Below are 27,513 nucleotides of genomic sequence, written 5' to 3'. Positions count from 1 at the left end.
TAGCCTAAAAAGATATTCAAAATTCAAAGTACAGTTTTCACTGACTGAGTATTGCTTTCATACCATAGAAAAGTCATATAATTGCAAATGGAACCAACATAAGCCAGGGGCCATGTGTAAATCATTTCAATCCCTGTGACAGCAGCTTTTGACAGCTCCCAGGGACCCCTTGTTCCTAGTGCTCAGGTTCTCAAGTAATCTCCTCCCCTTGAGGGTGGGCTGGACATAGTGACTTGCTTTTAATTAGGGGAGTAGATAGAAGTGAGAAAAGTCACTTCAGAGGTTAAGTTATAAAGGACTGTGACTTCCATCTTGTTTGTTCTCTCTCTCTCTCTCTCTCTCTCTCTGGTTCTTCTTGCTCACTCAAGTTGATGAAGCTAACTGTAATATGTAAGCTGCTCTCTGCAAAGGCCAACATGACAAAGATCTGAAGATGGCTTCGGTCAACAGCCTGTGAGGAACATGCACATGAGTGAGCTGAGGAGGCTCCTTCCTGGTGGAGATTTGGGTATCACTATGTAGCTACACCTCTGGCCTCTCTCATCGCCCATTTTCCTTCCCTAGGTTCATATTCCCCCATTCAGCTGAACTTGGGGTTGAATGTACCAAAGACCCCCTGTGGTTTTTTTTTTCCCTACATCCTGTACTCCTTTATATCTAAACCTACTGCCATTTCTATATCCGCTTGGCCTTGGCAGCAAACTTGAGAGCAGTGAATTCAACACACCTTGTAAGTGCGGTGTGGGAACACAGCTGAGGTCTCTCACACTGTGTCCGGCAAAGAGGGTAAAGGAAAGTGTGTCATTAAATTCAGTTTTGGCTGAGATGCTTCTCAAGATCTATTCATTTCCTTCAGTGAAATGTGCTTCCTTCACAAAGAATCTCACCAGCTACTAGTTCTTACTTATCACATGAAGAAGAGTCCAGCAACCTCTAGGGCTGCCTAATTATGGTGTTCTGAGCCTTTCTTTCTCCCCGGCTCCTGACTGAGATTCTGTGTCCGCCTGTCCCTGCAGCTGTGTTGTCCAGAACAAAAATCGTGGACAAGAAGAGCTAGTCTAGCTGAACCGACTAACGCAGCAAGAGACCGACAGTAATAGGAAAGAAAAAGATAAGATGCAAGAAAGGTAAGAGTTGGCACAGTGTGAGTCTGGGAGATGTGGTGATGCTGCAAACAGGGAGAGGTTTGCAGGGGCTGGCAAGTTTGCTGTGCATGCTCATGAGAGACTGTGTTTGTACTGTGTGAATAGAAAGAGGAAAAGAGACAGGGGAGGGCATTTTAGGAAATTTTGCTAAAGTTACAAGTGAAATTATTATGATTTCTAAGAAAAATCGCAGCAAAGATTTTTAATGCTTTCTTATCATTATTAGTTGTTAGACTGGTGTTTCATTGACTGCAATGCTTGGAGTATGATGTCATAGGGTGATAGCAGAAATATTACATTTCAGGCCTTTTAAAGTAGGCCCAGGCCTCGATTTGATTAAGTTAAAAGATATGAAATTAAAAGGGTAGTCTTCTAAAACCATCCAAGGGCCAGGTGCAGTGGCATTTAGATGCCTGTCATCCCAGTGGCTTGGGAGGCTGAGGCAGGAGGATTGCAAGTTTAAAGCCAGCCTCAGTAGTTTAGTGAGGCCCTAAATAACTTAATGAGACCCTGTCTCAGAATAAAAAACAAAGAGGGATGGGGATGTGGCTCAGTGCTTAAGCACCCTTGGATTCAATCCCCAGTACCAAAAAAAAAAAAAAAAAAACAACAACAACAAAAAACATCTAAGGTCTGCTTATGAAAGGACATCCTGAGAGTATGGCAATGACAACATTCTGCAGCTACTGCAAAGATTAAGAAGGACAGTTTAGCCTTGTATCTGGCACATATTAGGCATTTAATATTTGATGGGTATCACTATTGTAGCAAAACCTGTGGCCTCTCTCATCACCTGTTTTGCCTCCCTTGTGGCCTAAAATAATAATTTTGACTGGAAGAGAGACAGAGGCAGAGGACAGAACCCAAAGGAACTGCCTGTTCTCTTCCTAAAAAGATGAGACTCACATAAAGGCTCTGCCCTCCAGTTACCCAGCTTTCGACAGTTTTGTGTGTCTACCTTTTGTCCAAATCGATATTTTTAATCCTCTCATAATGTAGAAATCTCGACAGCCCTGTACCATTTCCACTCCTCCCTCCCTCAATCAATGAAACGTCAACTGCTCTGCCCTCCTTTTCATCCAATAAAGCAGATACCTTCTGAAAGCTTCCGAAAGTCCACAGAATTTATGGAAATTTACATTTTGATCCATTTCAGGGAGCTCAGATCTAACTGTCTATGAAAGGTTATCTTTGATGAAAGAAAAATACATCTTTTTTTTCCACAAAAATCCATTTCTGGGTGAGTTAAGGTTACTAGATGGTAGGCTAATTCAGAAACCAGTCACATTCCTGCTCTGTTGAACTTCAGTGAGAGTCAAGTTTCCACCATTCATCAGGCTAAGGGCATTTTGTGAAGCGTGGCATTTCACAGAAAGATACTTTGAGAGTATTGGCCAAAAGAGAGAGGAGAGACAGATAGAAAGAGCAACTTATTAAGTAGTCTTTAGGCTTTGCTTTCCCCTCCTTCTCACAAAAGGTAAATTAACCTGGTATTAACATGTGTTCCATCTTCCTCTGGGAACACCTGGATATGTAACAACCAAGGAGAGGGCAGCCTTGGTATGCGATTCACCTCAGCTTTTACTATTTGTCTCATCTTGGGCAAATAACTCTTCCCTAAAGGACTCGCACGTCTTCGTTTATAAAATGAATACATCTAAGGTGGCCTTCCATCTGAAAAATTCTCTTTTTCTCGGATCACGTTCATCCTCATGGATTCACGGGTAAGATCAATCAAATATTTCATGACAGCTCTTAAAAGGTTCTGCACTCGAGGGCAGAATCCCCAAATATCATCTATTTCCAATTGCACTGCACCTGCCTGCATGTGAATGGTTGTCAGAATCAAAGTCCCAGCAAGAAAAAGCTGAATCCCCAAACTCCTGTGGTCAGCAAGGACTTGGGATTAAACAACACGTAGCATGATCTGTAATGAGCATTTCGTGGAGTTTCAGGATGTAACTCGATTGTGCAATGCTGACGAGTTGGCCGGCAGAAGGGCAGCTTTTTAAAAAGTCCTTACTATGCCAAGACCTAAATTTGAGGTCTTTCTCTCTGGCAACAGCTAGCAGGATCACTCACACCTAAAAAAGAATGCAGCATCTGTAGGCACTCACCACGCGGCTTCAGATGTCAGCAGTCGTTACAGAGGAAACACAGACCCCGATTCAGGGTCTTTGCATTCTGGCCAGGAAATGATTTTCAACTACTTTGTTTTAACACCTTCACCCCTGAATTCTTTGTAACCACAGGGGCTAAAATACACCTATTCATGCTTTTGTAAATCTACAGGTGTTTATAATTTGGGATTGCTATGTGCAAACACACTTTTCTATTTATCTTCAAGTCAAGCAGCTGAGCCATCTTAATGGATTGGCCTCTCAACACCAGGCCATTAAGGCACACAAGCGTGGGCTCCAGGCACATCAAACCTTCCTGCTTCACTTCTCAGATCTGATGATGAGAACTTCTTGATCAATAGATGGTCAGTGGCCCGTCGAACCTCTGACAAAGTACAAACCAACCTCCAAGTCTTTAGATGCATTTGAAGTGTTCTCTGTCTGCCCTTCCCTGCCTGTCATAAGGATCAGAAAGAAGAAAATACATCACACAAAGGACTGCATCTCTACTAACCTGAATCTGCAAACTACCACTTATATTTGCAGTTCCTGGCCTCCAAAAAGAGAATTAATGCCTTTGAATCTCCAATTTTTTATATTGAAAAATTTCCAATTTACCAAAAGTGTTGCAAGAATAGTACCATGACACATGTATGTCCCTCACTGAAATCTAACATTTTACCACGTTTCCTTCCTTCCATCTCTGTCTCCATGTTTACATAAAATTATATATTATAGACAGACATTTTTGCTGAAATTCTAAACACATACACATGGTCCAATGTCATTATTTACATTTCATCTCTAAATAATTCAATTTGGGTACCTTGTAATATCAAGAATACCCTCTATATACACAAGGGTAGGATCACATGGAAGACACTGAGAGAGTACTCTCATCAAATATTCAACTAGTATTCAGATTCCTCAATTGTCCCAATAATGTCTATCGTAGTTGCTTTTTCTCAAACAAGGATCAACCTTGTCTTTGACTATCCTTGGTTACCTTTAGTCTTCAACAGTTTTCCCGCCTTTGGGATGGGGAGCTACCTTTATTGACACTGACAGTGTTAAAGAATAGGGCCAGCTGTTTTGCAGTTTGTCCCTGGATTTGGAACTATCAGATCATTTCTTCCAAATTATGATTTCTTAGTGTGTCACTTGGACACCATATGTCATTTGGGCCCATGATAGGTATTGGCAAGTTGATCATGGCCCATTAACTACTTATAGCCACAGTGTCTTAACATGAATTAAACCATTTGCTGACTTTTAATTTCCAATTATTAACAGTTATTCAAAATATTACTCTCCAAAGTTGATTTAAACACAGCTGGCTTTCATCTCTTTCTTGGATTAACTCATTTTCTCGTATTTCAGGGGATGCTATCTGTACTCTACAATGAAAGATCATAACAGTCCACAAATACTCAAGGTTTCAGAGGTGGTTTTGTGTAGGAGCTTGATAAATAAATAGGATTTGGTCAAGAAGAGGAGGAGGACAGGATCATATGCAAAAGGACTGTCATGTAAAAAGGCATCATACATGGGAGTGAGTAGCGTTTGAGGAACAACGAGTCAACTGGAGCAGTCCAGGCAGGAGATGAGACAGGGCTGGCAATGTGTCTCAGGGGGAGAGTGCTTGCCTAGTATGTGCAAGGACCTGGATTCAATCCCTAGTACAGCAAAAAGAAAAAGAAAAAAAAAAAAAAGATGAGGACCGTCTGCTATAGGACAGTGGCCAAGGAAATGTAGACAAGTAGACAGAGTCGAGTTGATTGCATGTCTAGATGCCTGCAGACATTGGGCGGGAGTGGTCATTTGAGTCTCGTCTGAATATGCTGTCCAAAGGGCCTGAGGGACATTCAGATGGAGCTGTCCAATAGACAGATCTCCAGGTCTAGAGTTCAGCTGAGAGCACTTGGTGGGAAACGCTGACTTGGGTCAAATATGGAAATGGGAAGAAAGCAACAGAGGCCCCCTTGCTGGCTTGCATCAGATTGCCTGACTGCTTCAAAAACAACATGAAAAGGACAGTATGTGATCTATGATAAGAAACAATACTGGGCTGGGATCATGACTCAGTGGTAAAAGACTTCCTAGCATGTGTGAGGCACTGGATTCAATTCTCATGTATCACATATTAAAACAAAAAAGGTCTATTAAAAAAGAAAAAAGTAATAATACAATGATAAATTACACACATCGCAAACCCTTAATTTTACTAAAATCATTTGTGACTCACATTTTAAGTTAAGCTTTCAAAATCCTTTCCCTCTCAGCTACTGGATGCAGAACTACCTGCTTCTGTTCATAAGGATTCCCCCCGGGGCCGCTTTTGACTTTAAGCTGCAAGTTGTGCTCCTGTAATATTAAACACCCACGTTCCAAGGTCAGGGACTGCCCCAAGCTTGGAGCCAAACAGGAATTTGTCAGAATCATGAAGACCAGGCTTCAACATTTGAAAGAGATGGATTTAATAAAAAGTTCTAAACTAATAAGTGTGTGTACATTCTAATGTGAATGTCTATAATATTCATGTTATTTACATTACAAAATTATTCAAATTCATTCCTCCTAAATTGACTTATGTAACCATCTATCTATGTATTAACTTACTTGGCTACACAAATCTGACAAATAAAATTAGAGCAGTTTTTAATGATAAATCACCAACTCACAACCAACTGACATCAGAAATCAAATGCGTCCATAGAAATCACAATTTTTATAATGAAGAAACTTGCTCATACCATGTGCCTTCCTATCAGAACCCCCACGGTTTTCAAGCACAATAGTTTTTTGTCACATCTCATTTTAATTAGTCATCGTGACAAGGCTAAGAAACTATAAAACAATCAGCAAGGTCTATGTAGGATCCTGCCTAAATTCTTGACATTTTTCTCATTGTTTTCTGCAAACACACACACACACACACACACACACAGAAGGCAATCATAAGGGGGGCAGTCAGTGAATTATTACCACGCCATACACACCCTCTGCTTTGTGTACTTGTATGCATGTACACGTGTACATGTGCGGGCATGTGTGCACCAAGTTCCTTCCAGAATTAAAATTGGGTTGTCTTTCCAACCTTCTAACTTTTTCCTTTTTCTAATCAAGAGGCAACATCAATCAAATAATTAAAATCAGTTGCCAAGAATTATGAAACATCATAATGCTTGAGAAAACCCTCTTGCTTCGGACCACATGTAAACATATGAGTTCTATAGCAGTCACATGGGAAGGTTCAGAAGGGTGAGGGCACTGCTCCAACAGTTCTCCAGATGACAACGGATCACTTTAGTGCCCCATGATGTCTTTAGAATAGTTGTCAACACATAATTGGTCTATGAATACTTAGAATGGTGGTATTTAATCCCAAGTAGATTTCTGATATTGAAAACAGCCATTTATTATGAAGATGCTGTTTCTCTTGAAAGTCTCTTTCTCCCCTCCCCTCCACTGCAGGGGAATGCAGGGGGCAGCACTGGAATGAGAAAATGTAATTAAAATCACATTCCTCCCCTGGGGTCAATCCAATTATCAGCCTCTCACCCCAAAACAAATTTACCTCTTTAAGACTGAAGGACTTTATCACTCATGGGAAAACTACAAACAAAGATTAAGATGCCACTTAGACATCACTGGAATTTTTCATTTTTAAGTGAACTCTTAGTTTAATGGATTCAATGCGCTCTTATTCAAGTAGAATATATATTGCAGGAGAGAACTGTAATAAATGGTACTGTCATGACCCTAAGGTTAGAGCAAAGGAATATTGGAAAATAAATCTCCATTCTGGATACTCACCAATCCTGCAATGGGGGTAGGCAATCTATTGATCTTTTTAACAAGTCCTGGCTTTATAGCATTCAGCAACCTGTCATGAAAAAGGCAGAATGTCAAGTGAGACACAAAGCAAGATGGATCACACAAATCACCTTTATCCGGGGCTACAGCTAAATGCTGAATAGGAAAAACAGTGAATTTAAAGCATGTAGTAAATCTCAATAATCTATCAGTCTTCATGCATATAAATAAAGAGCTTTGCCAGTATCAAGTTTGTCCAAGGCAGGTGAAGTTTTACAATTTGAAAATGTTAGGAGAGAAGAGAGGGGAGAGACGAGGAAGGGATTCAGGGGAATGGACAAGGAAATTGTCTAGAATCAAAGCCAGGTATTACAAGGTAGGTAAGTCTTACTGCTAATTCTCCTAGCTAAGGCAGGGATCTCTTCACCAAGTTCAGAGATCAACATATATCTTTGCAAGTGATTTACCAAGACAAATTCTGCCTACAGACCCTATTTGCTCTTTAAGGAAAGTGGCTTATTAAATGTGATTGAGCTTCACTTAAAAAGGGAGGGCTATATTTAGTAAGAGGTTAACAAATCAAATCCTAAAGATGTTAAACAAGGCTGTCCACAATTCCCTAAATACAAAAGATATTAGAGCCTAAGACTTTGAGGATAATGTTGAAATCATATAAAAACAACAACACAAACAAAGGACTGTAAGAGGAACAACTATAACTGTTTGTCTTCAGGAAATATAAATTCAGAGTGAAGAGAAATCAGAAAGGCAAGTTGTAAAACTAAAATGTGGGGGCATCAGGGTAACAGGCTAGAGTGAGGTAGTGGCAAAGCAGATTATTCATAAAGGAATAATCAAAAGTAAGGGTTGTAGAAAGGAAGCATTTCCACATTCAAGAATAAGGCAATAGGGGCTGGGGTTGTGGCTCAGCGGTAGAGTGCTCACCTAGCATCTGCGAGGCACTGGGTTCGATCCTCAGCACCACATAAAAATAAATAAAGATTATGTCCAACTACAACTAAAAAATATTTTTAAAAAAGAATAAGACAATAGGAACTTATCTCAGGATACCATGCAAACAGAAACTTAGGGCAAGAGTTTAATTAAATTCAATCTGCAGGTTACAACTATGGGCCAAGGTGGCCGAATGCCTGTTTGTTTTTTTAATAAAGTTTTATTGGAATACAGCCATGTCCATTCATGAACCTATTATTTAAAGCTATATTTGTGCTACAACAGCAGAGTTTGATAGTCACAATGGAGACCACATAGTCCATAAACATAACATTTTTAATCTGTTTTTTTAAAGAAGTTTGCTGACTTCTATTATGATTCATGTAATCCAATAATATAGTAAATTATGAAGGACTTGGGTTTGATAGATTTCTATAGGTCAGTAACAGAATTCTTGGAAACAGTTTTGACATCACTACATGTCAATATATTGAGAAATGTCCCTACTGTGGTTGTAACAGACAGAATATTCTGCTTTTGTGTCAAAGATTAATTGTCTATTCCTGGCATCTTTCACTGAAAGTCCAGCATGTGGTCCCCAACATGTAAGAGTTAGAGTGAGCGTGTCCCTTCTTGTTCCTGGGAGCCATGATGCTGTTTTAACTATGCATTTAATCTTTTTAAAAAATATTTTGTTATAACTTAATTTGGAATTGTTGATTTTTCAAATTGGAAGGGAATTTATCCTTGCTTCCCATTTTATACCTCAGAAAACTGAGACCTGCTGTTGGTGATCCAGATCAGTGGCCCAGTCAGGTCCAGCACCCACGTGTCTTGGACCAGTACACTCTCTTAGGTGGTGCCGATTTCCCATTTTTCCAGTATAAGATACACAGGGAGACATGATGTCTCCAAAGCCAAGTTTTCACATATACAGAATTCCTAGGATATACTACTTTTCTCACTAGTTCTTATTAGTGTCATTTAAACTAAATTTTTAAATAATATTCATGGACAGTGTTAAGAAATCAAAAGGAATCAAAAAGACCTACAGTAAAATGTAGAACTTGCTGCCACTCTGTCCCACAGGCGCCCACACAGCCTATTCCCTGAAGGCAGTCTGAAAGACTTTCCAGAAGATAACTTCAAAACACAGATAATTAAAAAAAAAAAAAAGCCAGTAGCATGTAGTACACACTGTCCTATGCTTCGTTTTAACAATATCGTCACCCCTTAGTATCCATGGGGGATTAGTTCCAGGATCCTCTCAAATGCCAAAGTCATAGATTGCTCCGTACCTTATATAAAATGGTATACTGTTTGCATATGACCTACACAACTGTCATGTGTACTTTATTTGCTTGCTTAGTGGTATTAGGAATTGAGCCCATAGGCACTCTACCACTGAGCAATAGCCCCAGACCTTTTTTATTTTATTTTTGAGACAAAAATTTTTGAAGTAAAGCTGGCCTCAAACTTTTAATCCTCCTGTCTTAGCCTCCCAAGATGCTGAGATTACAGGTGTGAATCACTGTGCCCAGCTCCCTCCACAGTACTTTAAATCATCTGTAGATTACTTATAATAACTAACACAATGTAAATACTATGTAAATGGTTGAAAGTCTGTTCATGTTCAGTATTGATGTAATTTTAAAAATATTCTTGATTTTGTTTGTTTGAATCCACAGATGCAGACCCTATGGTCATGGAGGGCAACTGCATGTCTTGGAGGTTACACAATTTGACCTTGGAGAGTGTGCCTTATCAGTGCATATGACCCACATCCTTAATAGAACACAGGAAGGCTGTCAGAGGGGGTGAGAGCCCTGGCTCTGGAGTCCAGCTGCCCAAATTCACTAGGGGTCTTACTTTGGACAAGTCCACTAACCTGAGTTTTCTCCACTCTAATGTAGAAGTTTAATGAAACCAATTTCACAGGTGTCAATTTGGCTTAAAAGAGGTAATTAATGATGGTTGAATGTGATGATCATTATTATCCAAAGTACATGTATGAGGACATGAATTGGTGTGCATATACTATGTATACAACCAGAGATATGAAAAATTGAGCTCTATATATGTAATAAGAATTGTAATGCATTCCGTTGTTTTATATAAATAAAAGAAGAAGAAGAAAAAAATCTTTAAAAGAAAGGGAAAAAAAGAGATAAAATATATAAGAAGCCAACATAGAGCTGGCGTTCTCCACAAATGTTTCTGTGTTTGTAAGCATTCTTTTATAGGAATTCAATTCACAGCATTTAAATGGACCACTCTAATATTTTTTTTAATTTTTAAACTTAAATGCAATACTGTTCCTACCAGATACTAACCCTTATCAAAGCAGAAAAAAAATAAGAAAACACTCTATTCTCAAATTCATAATTTAAACATTTCTTTTTCCAAGAGGCACCTTTTTCTCGTCTATATCTAAGGAACATATTAATATTTTTAGTAACAATGGCTCCCTCAACCCACTTTTTATTGACATTTATATTTTTAAAACATCTTAAATATTTCATTGTATTCATCTTTCATAGAATTATATTTATCTGGCAGAATTTTCTATGTCACATGAAGTTGTAAAAATAAATAAAACTATAATGCTAGACCTTAATTAAAAGAACAAAAAATTCTGCTATCTCTAAAACGTTTTACCATAAATTAAAAAACAAAAAGCAACAGCACTCTTATTTAGAATATTTTTAAAATCAAGGCAGAATTTTTTTTCATGTAAACACTCTCCCAATTCTGTACAGAGTTTACAGTACACAACAAGAAAAGATAACTTTGAATTCATGTCATAGAAATGCCCAACACCTGCTCATCTTGTATTTTGCATTAAACTGAGGACATTTTTCATATATATATTAGGAAACAGAGGAGCTATTCAACAACAGGGCTATAAGTCAGAGTCAATAATATTCACTTACAATTTTATTAAAAACTACCATTGCCTCTCTATGTAAATTTAAAATATACATATTTTCAATAAAAATATATTGATGAGCTGGGTGAGGTGGTGTACCTGTAATTCCAGCAAATTGGGAGGCTGAGACAGGAGAATTCCAAGATCAAGGTCAGCCTTGGCAATTTAGTGAGACCCTATCTCAAAGAAAAATTCTTTTTTAAAGACTGAGGAAGGGCTGGGAGTGTAGCTCAGTGGTAGAGAGCTTACTTAGCTTGTTTCAGGCTGTGGGTTCAATCCTCTGCACCACCAAAAAAAACAAAAAAAACCCAAAACTGGAGAAGTGGCTCAGTGGTAGAGTGCCTCTGGGTTCAATCCCCAGTCTCACAAAAACAAACAAAACAACAACATCAAAAACTATTGATGACATGCTTTAAAGTGATGATTCCAGTGTTGATATTTTATATTTATCTACCTTCTGAGGTATACATCACCCACAAGTATTGGTCATATATTACTCCCCCATTTCTGTAGAAGAAACAATTGAGCCACAAACAGATGTTGAAGATGTCCCAAGAGGCATGCTGGGCTAGTCTGCAGCATGGTTGGCACGTTCTTCATACCTTAGGCCAGTCATTTTATACCACACGTGTTAGTCAGTTTTTACCACTGTGACAAATATATGAAAGAAATGACTTAAAGGAGGAAAGATTTATTTTGGCTCACAGCTTCAGAGGTTTCAGTTGATGGTCTATTGGCTTCATTGGTTTGGGCCTTAGGCAAAGCAGAACATCATGGCGGAAAGGCATGGCAGAGGAAAACTCTCAATTTTTGGCAATGGAAAGCAGAGAAAAGGCAGGAAGGAGACTGTGTGTGTGTTGGGGGGTTGGCGCTCAGGACAAGTTATAGCTTTCCAGGGCCCTCCCCCAGTAACCTACTCTTGCCAACTAGGCCCCGTAGCCTATAGTTTCTCCCACCTCCCAATAATGCCATCAAGTAAGAATCCCCCAGTGGATTAACTGACTGGTGAGGTGAGAGCCCTCAGGATCCAATCACTTTCCCCAAATCCCCACCTCTGAACATTGTTGCATTGGGAACCAAGCCTTCAACACATAAGTCTTGGGGGGACACTTCATATCCAAACCATAACACCACAATGTGATGCTTAAGAGAGTCCAGCTTCAGTACGTGATTTCAAAGCAAAACTCAAAACAAATTGCACCAAACATAACACGATAGAATCAACATCAGGGAGGAATTAAAGGAAAACAGAAGAGAAAGACTATTGGGGGATGGAAACTGTAAAACACATCTGACCTGGGTTCCATCTATAGATGGTTTACAATGTCACCACAAGGAATCACAGAGGACAAAGATAAAAATGTGGAAGACATGTGGGCCAGGTAGGAGGAACAGGTTTAGACATTTATGGATCCAGTGATCCTTTGTCAAGTGCTTTGCCAAGAGGTATGTATTGCACACTATTCTAGGCACAGAAAGGGCAATGGTGAACAAAGTTCTTGTCCTTTGGAATTCATCATCTTGGTACTGGTGAGTAGGCGAGGAATGAGGAAAGAAAAAAATAAGCAAATGAACAGTAGGGAATTTCAGACAGCATCAGCACTGAAAATATCAGCACACCAACAGGCCACGTGGGTCATGCCTTTATGGGGTAATCAGCAGGCTGTTCTTGGGATGGAACATTCAAGAAAAAAGTTGACTAATACAAAGATATCAGCCAAAGAGGGGAATGAGGGCAAGAGGGTGGGCTTGGTTATGAAGGGATGATCAGAACGTCCACGTAGCACAGTCAGTAGAAGAGAATCTATGACACGAGGGTCAAAGTATAATCGAGAGCCAGACCCAGGCAATGCATCTAGTTTTTTTTTTTTCCCCCCAAGTTTAATGTGAAGCATGAGAAGATGTTTACAAAGGAGACTGAGATGATCCGACTTATATTTTCCAAACATCATCATATGTGAATAGTTACTTAAAAAACACACTTATAATTATATACTTACAGAAAATTCATGCTTACTAGAGATCATAGGTATCAGAAAGCATAAATAAACAAATATCACAAATAACGTATAGAACTCAGCCTGAGGAAGAAGAAAGGAAGTGAATTTGGAGTCAACAGTCTAAGTTTTAACAGGTAAATGCAATCAATACTCATTAGCTACAAGTCACTTGATCAGGGTCACAGTTTTGCCTTTAATAAAATGGTGATTTAAGAAGCCTTCACCTCCCATCCAGAAATGTGGTGAACATCCAATGGGATGATTTCTCATTAGCTCTTGATAAATGAAAACTTGCCTGTCCTCTCATTTAGCATACTCAGCATGTCCCTTTTTGCTAGGTAAGTGCAAGCTGTTCAACTTTTCCATCATCCAGCTACCAAAGACTAAGTTTCACTTATTTCTTTCACTGGCCACCTTTGGATAAAAAAAAATCTCACATAAATGAGTCAAATCAACAAATGTATTTAGCTTGCCTAGCATGTAGCCAGTGAAAAGCAACCAGAAAGAGCAAGAAAAGTTATTGTCTTAGATGCCCCTTGATTATGAAAGAAATTAACAGCATTGAAGGCTAGAAAAATAAATGTGTTTCTTCTAATATAAATTAAATGGTGTGTACAGAACTCTTACATTGTAAATCTAAAACACACTGTGACTTGTAAGTCAGAAGCTTATTCCATATGTTCCTTCAAGTCCTCAACAAATATTTATGGAGCATGCATGATGTGTGCTCTGAAGCTGGGTGCTGGGCATGCAAAGGAAAGCATGGGAAACCTCAGGTCTCTCCCTCGGGCAGCATGCTCACTCAAACTGTGCACACGTGTGATTCGTTGACATGCCACCTAATGCAAGGCCATCCTGACCTTTCAAGAAGGTGAATTCAAGACATGTTTATATGTACTGTATGGAATATAGTTCTGCAAAGATTAACGACTGGATTCCTGGTAGAATGATTGTTGAGACAGTTAGGAATGATGGTGACATTCTGACTCTGCTACAGATGGCATTTTATAACTCCTTGTACCCTAATATCTAGCACATGGCAGCCTCTAAACCATTGTTTAATGGTTACAAAATACCAAGTGAAGACATTTTTTTTTCTACCTACAACTTTAAAAAAAAAAAATCTCAAATCCCCTTTCTGAAAGAAAGAACTTTGGTTTCGTACAGACCCTTCCAAAGGCCGTGTAATGGCTCCACAAGAGGCAAATACTAAGAATATCACTCCAGAGGTTCCATACGAGACCATCTAGACATTGCAAATTATACCAGTGAGCAGCTTATTTGTTTGGGCCTATAGTAGGAACATTAAAGGTTACAAAAAATTGAAAGGATTGGAAATTCTAAATGAATTGCGCTTACTCTACAAATCATGCACTTTGGAAATTCAATTGTAATAATAATTACCCTCTAGTTTGGGAGAGAGCAAAGCGGCTATCTAAACCTTAAACACAGGGTTGGGAAGTTCATGGCTTATCTCATGGGAAATCACTTTGTTCTTTACAACAAGAGGATTACATCATCATCTCATTAGCTTGGTTTGTGCAGCTGTGATAGGCTACAATGATCACAAAATTGCCCCACTTTGTGTCCCTTTTAATTTGGCTCAGTGGTGTTTTTCCATGTGTTTTCCTTGATCACTTCCTGGGTTTGACTACGGACTCTGGGTGAAGGTGTAGGAACTTTCATTTAATCTAACATGGCATGTTTTTGAACCTAAGCATGTGATCAATGTAACCTTGACCATAAACCTGTTACAGATGTCATTTTAAAGATTTCTTTTTAGAGTTGCCGTGGCACTACCAGGAACATGAACGCACACCCTTGAGGTCAAGAAAAACTTACTAAAATGAAGGGAAAAAGCAAAATCTGAACCAAGGAGGAGTTTCATATGAACCAAATACTGTTAGAATACAAACCACCATCATTAATATCTCCCAAATGTAACTTGCCAAACACCTTCCTTCATTCCCAGCACACAGATAGGCTTGACTTCCCAGCTTCCTTTGCAATTCACTGCAGCTGTATAACAAAGTTCTGGTCAAAGGAGTTTGGACAAAAATAATATATGATCACACCCAAGCCTGGCCCCGATAACCCTCCCAAGCAATCAATTTTCCATTTTCTCTCTTTGCCATTTACTAGTCAAGTGCTGACACCCAGGACATCCTTGGAAATCTGGTGAAGAGAATGGAGTCTCTATTACCTGGGATCCCTGAATGACTGCCTGGAGCAGAGTGATCTCTGTCCTTCCCTGCTGCCAAACTTGGGGGATCCAAGAGTGGAAACACATTTCCATTGTATTAAACCACTGATTTAGGAGTTTGTTAGTTACAACAGCCAACTCTACCTTAAACTAGCACAACTCTCCAAGAGTCATTTTCCAATAAGCAGGGATCCTACCTGGGCAACCTGTACCCAAGAAAATCCTGTTCCCAAAATGCAAAACTGAACATCTGAGCACATCTTCCCTTTGGATCTTGCTAGGAATGGGGCAGAAAGCACAGCTAAAATTTAGGGCATTGTAAACAAATTGACTCAGTTTTGTTTCCTATATTTTCCAGGGAAATAACTTCTTACAGATCACATCTATGGTTAATACTAAAAATATCAACCCTGATGAAATAATCTACAAGCATAGAAAAGAACAGTAAAACAGTTATCTGAAGCTCTCAGAGTCCTTTTGATTCCATTTCAAACTCTCTCACAGTTGACAGTAGGGGGTGGTCTCTCACATGACCACCCCCTACTGTCAAGGAATTATGGAATTTAAGAACTGGAAGAGGCCTAACAAATCTAGTTAAGGAAACAGTCACCCAGACACTTTGAGGTGAGAGTCCTAGGTATGGAGTTGGGATTACAAACTTGGGTTCCTAACTCTGAGCAGAACACTTTTGTCTATGATGCTTCACTTTTTTGCATTTCAACAGGTAAATCCCCCAATCTCTGGCATCCTACCCAAGCTGCCCACTGCACCTACCCTGACCACTTCCAAAACTTGGCTTTGGCCAAGCTCCTTCCCTCTTCCAATGATGCCCAGACTCCCAAGGGCCCAGAATACCAACCCCTTCACCTCCAAACTGCCTTTTCCACAATGCCTCCTACTCGGAGTCCCCCCTGCTTTTACAAGCTACCAGTTTAAGATGACACATGTGATCAATGAACCGCAAAAGCTGGCAACACATGAACAGAATTTAATACAACCAAATAAAGCGGAGACTAAAGTTATTCCGACACAGGCAACGATATGTGTAATCATCACTGTGCTATGTAGTAATTATGTGTAAATGACGGTAATTAGCATTTCTTTTGCACAGTTAAAACCTAGCTATTGCTGGGTTTACTGTTGGGAGGGTAGAGAGACACTTGAAGGTGAAATTATGGAGATGAAGCCCTAAACTATTCTGTATCTAGTCTTGGATGGGGTGATCCCAGGACTGGGATCCACAAAACTCCAAGAGTAATAGGAGCCTCTAGAGACAAAGATCTGGGTTCAAATCCCAACTCTCTAACTCACTAGGCAAGTTATATGAAGTATTCAGAATCTATGAGTCTCAGATTCCCCCTCCATACATGGGGACAAAATATCTCCTAATCATAGTGCGCTTGTTTTGTTTTGTTTTTTGGGATACCATGAATTGAGCTCAGGGGTACTTGACCACTGAGCCACATCCCCAGCCCTATTTTGTATTTTATTTAGAGACAGGGTCTCACGGAGTTGCTTAGGGCCTCACTAAGAGGCTGAGGCTGGCTTTGAACTCGCGAGGCGCGTGCTACACTTGGCACAGGCCTGGCGTTCAACAGATGCTTCATAGGGACAGGCGCTGTCATCATTTCCTCCACGCAGGTTCCACCCAGCCCTCCCACAAGTGGAAGTCTGATGCGTCAACCATTGGCTCATTTCTCCTCCCGATCATCCTGCCTGAGCGAGAACGAGGCTGGGAGAGAAGAAAGAACAGGAGTGAGATCACGTTAGCTGTTTGGGAGGGCAGGCCTACATAGGTGGAGTCTCTCAACAGGCGGAAGGCCACAGAATGCAGGGATGAGGAGGAAGGAAGGGAGGCTGCCCACAAGGGAAAGGCCCAAGATGCTCCAATTTGCTACACTGTAGCTGCCCCCACAGCTGGCTCTGGCCCTTTTCTGCCAAGTCTAGCTGTCCTTTAACTCTTTCCAAGAATCCTGTCTTCTCCCCTCACTTGCCATCCTGAGGGTGATGGGGACGAGTCACGGGCTGCAGAGGCCCTGTGCTGTCCTAAAGAGAGGAGGTCAGCTCCTACCAGGGCTGGTTGGGACTGCTCATTGACTTCCTGTTCACTCTGCCAGTGGTTCTCAAAGATCCATGCCATACCAACTCAGCCCAGACACCCACACAGGACTGGGCTCCGGGTGCGGTGGTGGCTGGCACAATCTCAGAAAGGGCATGAGTCACAAAAGATATGTGAGGGACACTTAGTTTAGGGGGAAATAACTTCTGCATACTCAATGAGCAACTTGGAAGAACTTGGGAAACAGGATGTGCTCAGCCAGGATGTAGGTGAGCTGGACACAGCAAGACTTCTGCTTCTTCTTGGGTGCATGGCATTATAATCACATAATTTGTGTTTGGTGCACTGCAAAAAGCAAAGACTCCACAGCCACCAGAGGTTCTTTTCTCAAATGCAAACCTAATCTAATTGCTGCTCTGTAGAGAATGCTGATTGCCTTCCGCTCCCCAGATGTTCTGAAACTCTTTAACATGCTATTCAAAGCTTTTGAACATCAAACTGACCTGACATCTACCTCTCATTTCCAGTCTTCTTCACCTGGTATTTGTTCTAGTCTTTGGCCCCGAAAGAGCAAAGACCCTTCCTATAACCAGAGACTTTCACATGCTTGCTGCTTCCTGTTCCACCTGCCTTTGCCACATCTCACTCCTCTGTGGCTTAACAAACTCCTACTCATCCTACAAAACCCAGCTTAAATATGACCTCCTCACTGAACTGTTCTTTGGGTAGACCATATCTCCCATTTCTGGGTCCCAATACTCTCTGGCTCCCCTATTTACCACAAATTACAGAATCTGTCCACCTTCCTCACCAAGCAAAGATTTAATTCTCTCCATAACCCAGCTCTAGTAAAAGGACCGGTACCTGGTAGAGTCACAACTTTTGTTTGCTGAGTGAATCAATAATGAAATAAGCAATGGACTTTGGACCCATGAACAATTTTGCAACATTTGTTGCTGATGAAATCTGAATCATTCTCAAAGGATGAAGATTAAAGTCGGATTCAAGCAACTGCATCATCGAAGACTGGATAGGCTTCTTTCTAGTTTGTGGCCACCAGTTACTGTTTGGTTAAGCTCCTATTGGCCTGTGAGAGAAGGGATGGAATCAGCGGAGTCATCCTGTTCCCTCTAAAGGACAGTTGGGAGTTGGCTGACCCCCAAGGAGGCAGTAAAGTCTCTTTGAATCTTTCCTCCTATTGTGCCAGCAAATATATGAGTGGGATGGGGACAGGGTGGGAACTCCGTGGCCATTGCCCTGGGCAGCACACATTGTTCTGTGTCAGAGGATGAGCTGCCGACTGGGAACTGCAGTTCTGCTTAGAGGTGTGGAGAGTCCTGAGCCAGGGGCTCTGGCTAGGGAGGATTCAAGTGTCACGTGAAGATGAAGACTCGTCATCCGGGGCCACGCAGGATCTGAGCAAAGGTGCCTCCTCGTGCCCCCGTCCCCGCCCCTCCTGACAAATGCTGATTCCTGATCTTAAAGAATGTCCCTTTTTGTGTTTTATTTTTGTAGTTTTCTTTATGTATTTTTGGCAGTAGACAGAATAGAAGTCTAACTTGTCTATGGCACATTGTTGTCAATCAAGTTCTAAAATAAAAATATCATGTTATAATTCCACGCTCATACTCCTATAAAGTAAAAAAAACGATAAGCAAAGGACCTTCTGGGTGACCCTTTAGACGTCTTGAAGCAAAAATGTTAAATCCCTTTTTGTGTATATACAACCATCATTACAAATTAATTTTTCTTTCCCCTGAAAGAAACTCCAAACCCTGTATCTGTCTCCCTCTTCTTATCCATCCATAACCCCAGCCCTAAGAAACCATGATCTACTTTCTGTCTCTATAGATTTTCTTACTCTGGAGATATCTTATAAATGAAATTATGTAGTGTTGTCTTTTGTAACTGATTTCTTTCACTTAGCATTTTTTTAAGATTCGTCCACAGCGTAGCATTGTAGCATGTATTGGGACTTTATCCTTCTTTATGGTCAGATCATATTGCATTGTATGACTATACCACATTTTACCTGTCCATCCCCTTGATGGACATGGGGTTCTTTCACATTTTGGCTATTATGAATGATGCTGCTAGAAACTTCTGTGCACAAGTTTTTGTACAGATGTGTGCTTTCATTTATCTTGGGCATGCACTTAGGAGTATAATTTCTAGGTCATGTTTGATAACTTAATGCTCAACCTTTCAGGAACTACCAGTGTTTTACAAAGAGGCTGCATCATTTTACAACCCCATGAGCAATACATAAATGTTCTAATTTCTCCACATACAGGCCACACTTATCATTGCTTTCCTTTTTTATTATAGTCATCCAAGTGGGTGTACCTCATATGGTTTTGACTTGCATTTCTCTGAAGACCAAAGATGCTAAGCATCTTTTCATGTGCTATGGTCCATTTGTGTAGCTATTTTGGAGAAATGTCTATTCAGATCTCCTCTCCATTTTGTAGTTGGATTGTCTATCTTTTTGCTTGAGTTATAAGAATAATTTATATATTCTAGATATAAGTCTCTTATCTGATATATGATTTACAAATATTACAAATGATACCATCTCCATTCTGTGGGTTGGAGATGGTATCTGTTGCAAGACAAAATTTTTAATTTTAGTAGAATCCAACTTGTCTATTTTTTTTCATTTCTCAGTTGTAATTTTGAAGCAATATGTGAAAACTATTGCTTAATCCAAGTCACAAAGATGCATTTCTATGCTTTAAGGGTTTTAGAGTTTGAGCTCTTACATTTAGGTCTATGATCCATTTTGAATTAACATAGCATATTTTTAATACGAATTTACTGGTTAGTTATAAAGTTGTTAATTTCAAAAACTGTTCATCTATTTTTCTTCCCATTCTTCTTTCAGAAGCTTATTTAATGGGGTTGGGATTGTGGCTCAGTGGCAGAGTGCTCACCTGGCATGCGTGAGGCACTGGGTTCAATCCTCAGCTTCACGTAAAAATAAAATAAAGATATTGTGTCCATATAACTAAAAAATAAATATCAAAAAAGCTTATTTAATGCCTGCCCTGTGTGGAAGCCATAGGCATTCAAAGATGGGTGAGTCACTGCTACAGTTAGGATCTGAATGTCCCCCACAAGACCATGTGCTAAAGTCTTGGACCCCAGTGTGTCCCTGTTGAGGATGGTAGAAATTTCAAGAAGTGGGATCTACTGAGAGGTCTTCTGCTCACTGGGGGTCCCTGGACTCTCCTTTTCCTCTCTTTCACTTCCTGGCCACCATGAGGTGAACAGACTTCCTCCGCCATGCACTCCCACCATGATATACTGTCTCAACACAGGCTCGAAACAATGGAACCAATCCATCATGGACAGAAACTTCTGAAACTGTGAGCCCATCGAAACCCTTTCCTCTTTTTAAACCCTTCCTCTTTATCTCAGGTATTTTGTTTCAGTAACAGAAAGCCAACGGTCACCGTCACTACTTCAAAGAATTTGTAACCTAATAAAAAGTTAAAACACATACTCAACCTCATGAGTAGTGTCACCTGTGATACAAACTGTTTGCTTTAGGCACAGTCAGAATATCTTTCAACTGGACGAGAGAGAGAGAGAGAGAGAGAGAGAGAGAGAGAGAGAGAGAAAACACATCACAAATCAGGTTTGTTGTCTCCACTTCAGAATGTGCAGTGATCACAGCTAAAAACACTCAGATGACCGTGTGCAGGGTACAGTAAGGGGTGACATCTACGTGGAGGAAAAGTGCCAATGGTGTATTTAGGAATAAGGGAGATGGAAATGGACCGGAAAGAGCACCACGGGTGGGTGGGATGAAGTGCAGTAAAGAGTGAAGTGGAAAAGCACAAAGACAACAGGAACAACCAGCCATCCTCTGCTGCAGAGCTCAGGGACGCACGTAGAAGCTAAATAGAAACCCACTGCAGCCTGACAGTAAGGGACACAGGGTGTCCAGCAAAGGCCCGATGAAGCCACACCAGAGTTACAGTGGGGTAAGGAAAAGTGGGCGCTGGAGCCCATCACTCAGACATAAAGTCTAAACTTTTTCTTCTCATTCACTCTCTTCTCCCTCTAATATCAAGAAAGAAGTGCACTTCTGCGGGTTCCCTTTACAAAGCAATCATTTACAAACAAAGTCCTTGGTAGGCCATTCAAGAAAGGGGTCCTCTCCTGGGAGTAACCAAAGGAAGCCCTGAGAACGGCGGAGATAGGAATGTTGCACATTTCCTTGTGGGCAGCCAGCCCACCCAGCCCGACAGCCCCGTGGAGGCAATCAAAAAATGAATTATTAAGAAAATACAATTAGGGAGCTAATAAATCCTCTTAAATCCAAGCAAAACCTAATCCAGCATGTAACCCCACAGGCAGGCCACAGAGTGGGCCGGCATTTCCTCTTTCATCCAAGCAGCTCATAGTTAAACCTGCTGTTATATTTTTTTAAAGTCAATTGATCATTCAATAAATGTGTTTTCAATTTGTCCTGGAGGAGAGATATTAAGCTGTGATTTAGGTCTGCAGATGCCTAATATTTACTGGGGCACAGATTGATAGAAGGAAATCACATTTTGGAAGGAAATGACTCCTGAAAGAAAATTATGCTAAAAATAAGTTTCAAACATATTTTTGGGAAGCATCAAAACAGACTCTAGAAATTCCCTTCTGGATGTGTGTCATCTGAAACTATGTGTTAGGAGAAAAGAAGTTGTGACAAGGGCTACCTCATTTTAAATGGACAAAATATTAATGAGGATGGGTGGGCTCGAGGATGTTTTAAATGCAAGATGCTCAAGTGCATACAAGAGCTCCCCAAGAAGACTTCGTCATTGATGCCTGAACAACAGTTTGAATGGGAACAGTATCCTCCACTGTGCCAAGAGTCCCTCTTTTGATTAGGAACCAAGGGCTATTTATGTGGTGAGGACTGGGGTCCATTCTGCTCTTCATGAGAGCCTTGCACACTGGTCTTCCATGTTCTCCATCTGTTTACCTCTCTCCTAACAGAAGGCTGTTGGGGATACTCAGTCCTTGCCTAAGTCCCCACCTAAGCCAGGCCAACGTTCAAACAAAAAGCAGCTTTTAATTGGAGATCTTTTTCTAAAAAAAAAAGAGTGGGTCAAAATGTCCTCACTTGAACTTAAAGGCTTAATGAGTCTTGGTGCCAAAATGCTGGAGGCAGGCCAAGCCAGTGGGGCCAACTGTGATTTGGCAGAAAGACAAGAGAGAAACCTACATAGAAGGCCTATCAAATTCTTACCGGCCTTCTGAAGCCAAAGCCAGTATCAGCAAAAGGACCCACGTTTGCTGAGATTTGAGTGAGAATCTGGGTGGGAGAAAAAAATCTCTAGACAAAGACTCCAAAGACACACTGTGCCCCACCACCCCAGGTCTCCATCCAATAACCCCCAAAGGACAGTTGGAGGGTCCAGGTTGTTTACCTACTGAGGCTTCTGTGAAGATGAAATAGGAGCCGGGTTTGTGAGCCCTGAACAAAGCAATCGTGTTCAGAAGACAAACAGCAGTCGGAAGCAGCCAACCACTGGGGTGACCACACATCCCAATTAGCAGAGGACAATCCCAGGGTCCCCTTCTTCTTGCACATCTCATCCTCTTGCAGTTTCAACAGTGTCTCAGTTTGAATGACAAACCAAGTGCCCTCTTGATTAATAAGCTACCGGGTCACACTAATCTCATTTCTATTTCAATGGTTCAGGGAAATACAGCCTGTACAGTTTATATATTATAAGTTCTCTAACAAGAGCCCACTGAGATGATGCAAAAACATGAGCCAGACCTGAAACAATTAGGAGGAATCACGGTCTTTTGACTGGCAGTTCCCAGAAGTGAGTATTAATGGACAAAGGTCTCCTCCCAGGAGCCAGACAGGGCTTGCTCAGATGGATGTCTCTGCAGGGCCCATGCAGAACAGAAGACTTTCACCTCCTTAAAAGTCTTCTTAGCCCGTTGGTTTCCATGACAGCACACAGTGTGAGTTTCTTCTCATCTCTCCCAAAAGCTCTTTTGTTAGCTTCTTTCTCTCAGCATTGGCTCAGGAGAGAGTTCCTCCAACTGAGACCTTATTCTGCTGTTCTTTCCTGATATGGTTTTTCCCTCCGGAAGCTGCCACGGTCCACGGAGCAAACTTACTATCCAGCAATGGCTTTCAGATCCAATTTGAGTAAGTTAAAGCCACTGCCTCCCGCTAAGCTTCAGGCCCTTGTTCCAAACAGCCTGCAGGTCTTTGCCCCTCACTAAGCTTCTGTATCTCAAACTTGACCTGCCCATTCTGAAATCATGATCTCTCCCAACAAACAGAGGACCCTTTCCAGCCTGTGTCAACAGTCTGACCCTGCAGCTTATCATCCACTCAAACACTGGAGTTATTTTTTCAATTTTTAATTCTTTAATACACTTTACCAAAACTAGCTGATTACTTCAAATTTCTTCTATTTCTATTGCTCTAGGGATCAACCCCAAATCCTTACATGGCTCCCGAGACCCTGCACCATCTTGTCCCTCCCTACTTGTCTTCTGGATGGAGAAGAAGTGGGGGACAAGACTGATCTCATGTCTTGTTATCTGTATTTTGGCCAAGTTTACCCACAAATCCTCCATACACACAGCTTCTTCCTGTTATTTTTTTGACCCAGAGTGTGTTTGTCTTCTACTTTCTTCTCTCTCCTGGTGAAAGCAAAGAATTTTTACTCTTCTTCCAGGTTTCCAATGAAGTGTTGCTTTCTGGGGGCTCATATCCCACATAGAGCTGGATTTAGATTCCAGATCTGATCAACATAGGCCACCCCCTGGTTACAGGACTTTATTTGCAGAGTGTACCTGGCTTTACAGTCAATCACCATATTTGTAAGTGATTCTTACAAAGGTTCACTGAATGAAGAGAAGCCCTATCTCCATCAGGTAGCTCTTCTATGAACGCCAAACAGAGTAACAGTGGTCCACTTTCTCCTTTGAGTATAGCCCTTGCTGCTCTGCCACTGCAACTTGTTTTTAAAATGGACATGTTTCTTTCTCCTTCTCTCTCCTTGCTCCTCCCTAATCTCTCCCTCTCCCTAATCTCAAGGGAAACAGGATTACCTTTCTTCCCCATCCTAGGCAGAGTATCTGTCCCTGAGCACACATTCACCAGAGGAACCAAGAAATCTAGACTTTGGGGATGGTACCAAAAGATCTCAGAAATGACTATCTCCCAAATTAACAAGTGAATAACAACTCCAACAGAGAACTCCTGGAATGGAGCCTTTGAGTCACCCCTTTAAAAGCCTCCTGTTCCTGCTGATGAGCAGAATCACAGCCTTTGGGACAGGAGCCCCCGTGTTTCTGCTTTGCTAGCAAAGCAATAAACCTTCTTTTTCCTTTTTTCTCAAAACAATGTCATTATTAGATTGGGACAAGCACTGAGCTGTCAGCAACAACAGCACTCTTGTTCCTAATTCCAAACCTTTCCTCTTGTGTTTGTCCCTCTGTAGAACACCATGATATTGTGATTTATAACAAGAAATACATATATATTATAAATAAATATTTTATATATACATATATATGTGCATATATAAAAGATTTAAATATATATAGATTTTATGTGCGTGTGTATTTAAATTTTTGTCTCTGGTTCCTTGCAGAGTTCCTAAAACTTTTGAGACTTTCTGAGTGATAGAGTGCTAGGTGCATCTTTTTGCTCTAATATTTGGTGTTTGATCTTGGTTGCTGACAGAGTTCCTAAGCCCTTGGAATTTCTTGGGTGACAGAAACATCTTTTGTTTTAATGAGGTAATTTTTGATGAACTCCTGGATGGGGCTAACACCAGAAAAACCAAACCATGATTAGAAGCTTGGGACTTTCAGCCCAACTGCTATCATTTGAGAGGGGAAGAGGATATAGAAAGAGTTAATAACCCAACAGGCCCAAGTGATGAATCCTACATTAAAATCCCTGAACTGTGGAGTCCAGAGAGATTCTGGGTTGTTGAAGGTGTAGGTGCTGGCCAGGTGGTCCAGCCAGAGAGGGCATTCATCTGTATCCTTTATCATATTCTTTATAATAAACCAGCAAATGAGCCAGGCATGATGGTGCACACCTATAATTCCAGCTATTCTGGAAGCCAAGGCAGGAGGGTCTCAAGTTTAAGTCCAGCCTCAGCAATTTAGCAAAAAAAAAAATAAAAATAAAAAATAAAAGGCTAAATAAAGGTGATAAAGCACCCCAGGGTTCTATTCCCAATACCTAAATAAATAAGCAAACTGGTAAACCTAAGTAAAATGCTTCCCTGAGCTCTCTAAGCCGATCTAGCAAATGATCAAACACAAGAAGTGGGTCATGAGAAATTCCAATCCTTAGCCAAGCTGGACAGAAGTGGTGGGTACCTGGGGACCTACACTTGCCACTGACATCTGAAATGCAGTGCTTTCTAAAGTGCCCTTAGCCTGCAGCATCTGCACTGAATCCGTGTCAAGACTGAACCAAGTGCTCATCCAGATGGTGTTGGAGAGTTGACATGTGCGGAGAAACAGTGCCACACATTTGGGTGACCAGAAATACTGTGGGAGATAAAGAAGGAACAAAAAAAGGTTTGATTTTCCTATTAAAAAAATTTGTCTTTCCCTCTGCCTGTTCTTAAGTAAAATTCAACTGATATAACACCTCCCCTGTCAACATCTCCCAAACCACAATATCCCCACGTTTAACTTCTCCGTCAATCTTTGAGATGAAATTGCATTCATTTTTGCATTTACTCTACACATTGCTTATCACTTTAACTTCCCTGCCTTTTGTGTGTGATCAACCCTAAATACAAGATAAAACTTTCGAAGATCAAGTTTTACATTCCCTCTGCATGTCCCTTGGTGGCAAATTTGGTGCTGTGGTGTACATGGATGACAGCCAGCAGGTCTCCTGTGTGATAGGAGGCCTCTGCACAGAGCTACACCATCAACCCCCAAGCCAGGACTAGTCCATGTCTGTGGCACTCCACATCTCATGCTGAGATCACAACAAGAATCCAACCCAAGTCCTCTTTCTTAGAACAAGCAGTTCATTTATCAGTGATGATATAAACAAGTGTTTGCCAACAGATTTCTTATCTTCAGAAAATTATTTCAGCAACATGAGAACCGAGTCAAAAATCCACTAAGACATTCTTTACTGGGCACTTATGTACTGTTGATCACTGATATTCCCAGACTTGACATTCCATGAAAATGTGTCTTCAGAATAAAATTCAGAAGTCCAGCTCTATGATTCCTAGGAAGATGAAAGATGAGATGGAGAATCTTATGCTTAAATAAAGCACCTGCCTCTATTCTTTCGTCCTCTGGTCTCCAGCGATAGGTCTGTTCTTGAAATAAAACTGATGTTTTATGTGAGAAAGAAAGAGAATGAGAGGATGATATTGACTAAGATGGGCAGAAAGTTAAAGGAAGTCACCAATGACCAGTGGTTAGGCAGAGATTTCACTACTGGCTCTCAATTTATTCAAGTTTATAATAGATGTGTTATATGCCAGGCCAGTGCCCAGTGAGGGAAATACATAGAAGGGGTCTTCAAGAAGCTCTGAGTCTTTATAGGAAGCAAACAGACAAAGAGGCAGAAATCTGGGGTAATGCTAGAGCAAGTTTGGGTACAGGTACTTAGAAGCCCCAGAGGAACCCACCAACTCTGCCTGGAGAGTTCCAGAACAGTTTCCCAGAAAAAGAAACCACAACAGACTGGAGGGGACCGGAGGAAATGACATCAGCATAGAGGTCAAGGTTATTGTTTTCAAAACAATCACTGTAGGCCCCAAGCTCTGCCAGCCAAAGTTCATTATTCACAGATGATCAGGCTTCTAAGGGACTCAAAATGTCTTGCCCGGTTTTTGATCACAAGCTAGACAAGAGAGGTTAGAAAGTAAAATCCAAATTCTTTCATCCTGTGGCTTGCTGGCAGCCCGAGGGAGTGCCGATGGGCGCACAGTGACACAGAGGCGTGATGACTATGTCATAGTCATAATTGCCTTTTGGCCTAGTTCCAATGACAATAATGAGAACAGTTAGTGGCGCAGAGAGCCAAGCAAACCCCAGACACTGTGCTGAGCGCTTTACTGCACTTGCTCTCTGGAAGCTCCCGGGGACCTTAGGAGGGAGTCACTGTCCCATTACATAGATGAATAGAAAGAAGTTAACATTGAGGTGACTGCTAAGTTCTAAGCACTGAACAGAGTATTCCCCATTCATGGCAGCCTCAGCACAACCCTGTGGATCAGGTACAATCACTACCTGTTTTTACAGATGAGCAAATTG

At 41.0% G+C, this 27,513-nt stretch overlaps 1 protein-coding gene across 4 annotated transcripts in view; it reads right to left on the bottom strand.

Annotated features, from left to right (window-relative positions):
- Positions 1-27,513, bottom strand: part of Limch1 (LIM and calponin homology domains 1) — a 328,214-nt gene that overhangs the window by 153,380 nt on the left and 147,321 nt on the right. For all 4 annotated transcript variants that reach the window (XM_071614252.1, XM_027936218.3, XM_071614253.1 and 1 more), the window contains exon 3: positions 7,082-7,151. In XM_071614252.1, the coding sequence (XP_071470353.1) occupies positions 7,082-7,151 (70 nt within the window). The remainder of the gene's footprint in view (positions 1-7,081; positions 7,152-27,513) is intronic.

The sequence above is a fragment of the Marmota flaviventris genome, chromosome 7, assembly GCF_047511675.1.
Source record: "Marmota flaviventris isolate mMarFla1 chromosome 7, mMarFla1.hap1, whole genome shotgun sequence".
Taxonomy (NCBI): domain Eukaryota; kingdom Metazoa; phylum Chordata; class Mammalia; order Rodentia; family Sciuridae; genus Marmota; species Marmota flaviventris.
This window is presented reverse-complemented; position numbering and strand designations above follow the sequence as displayed.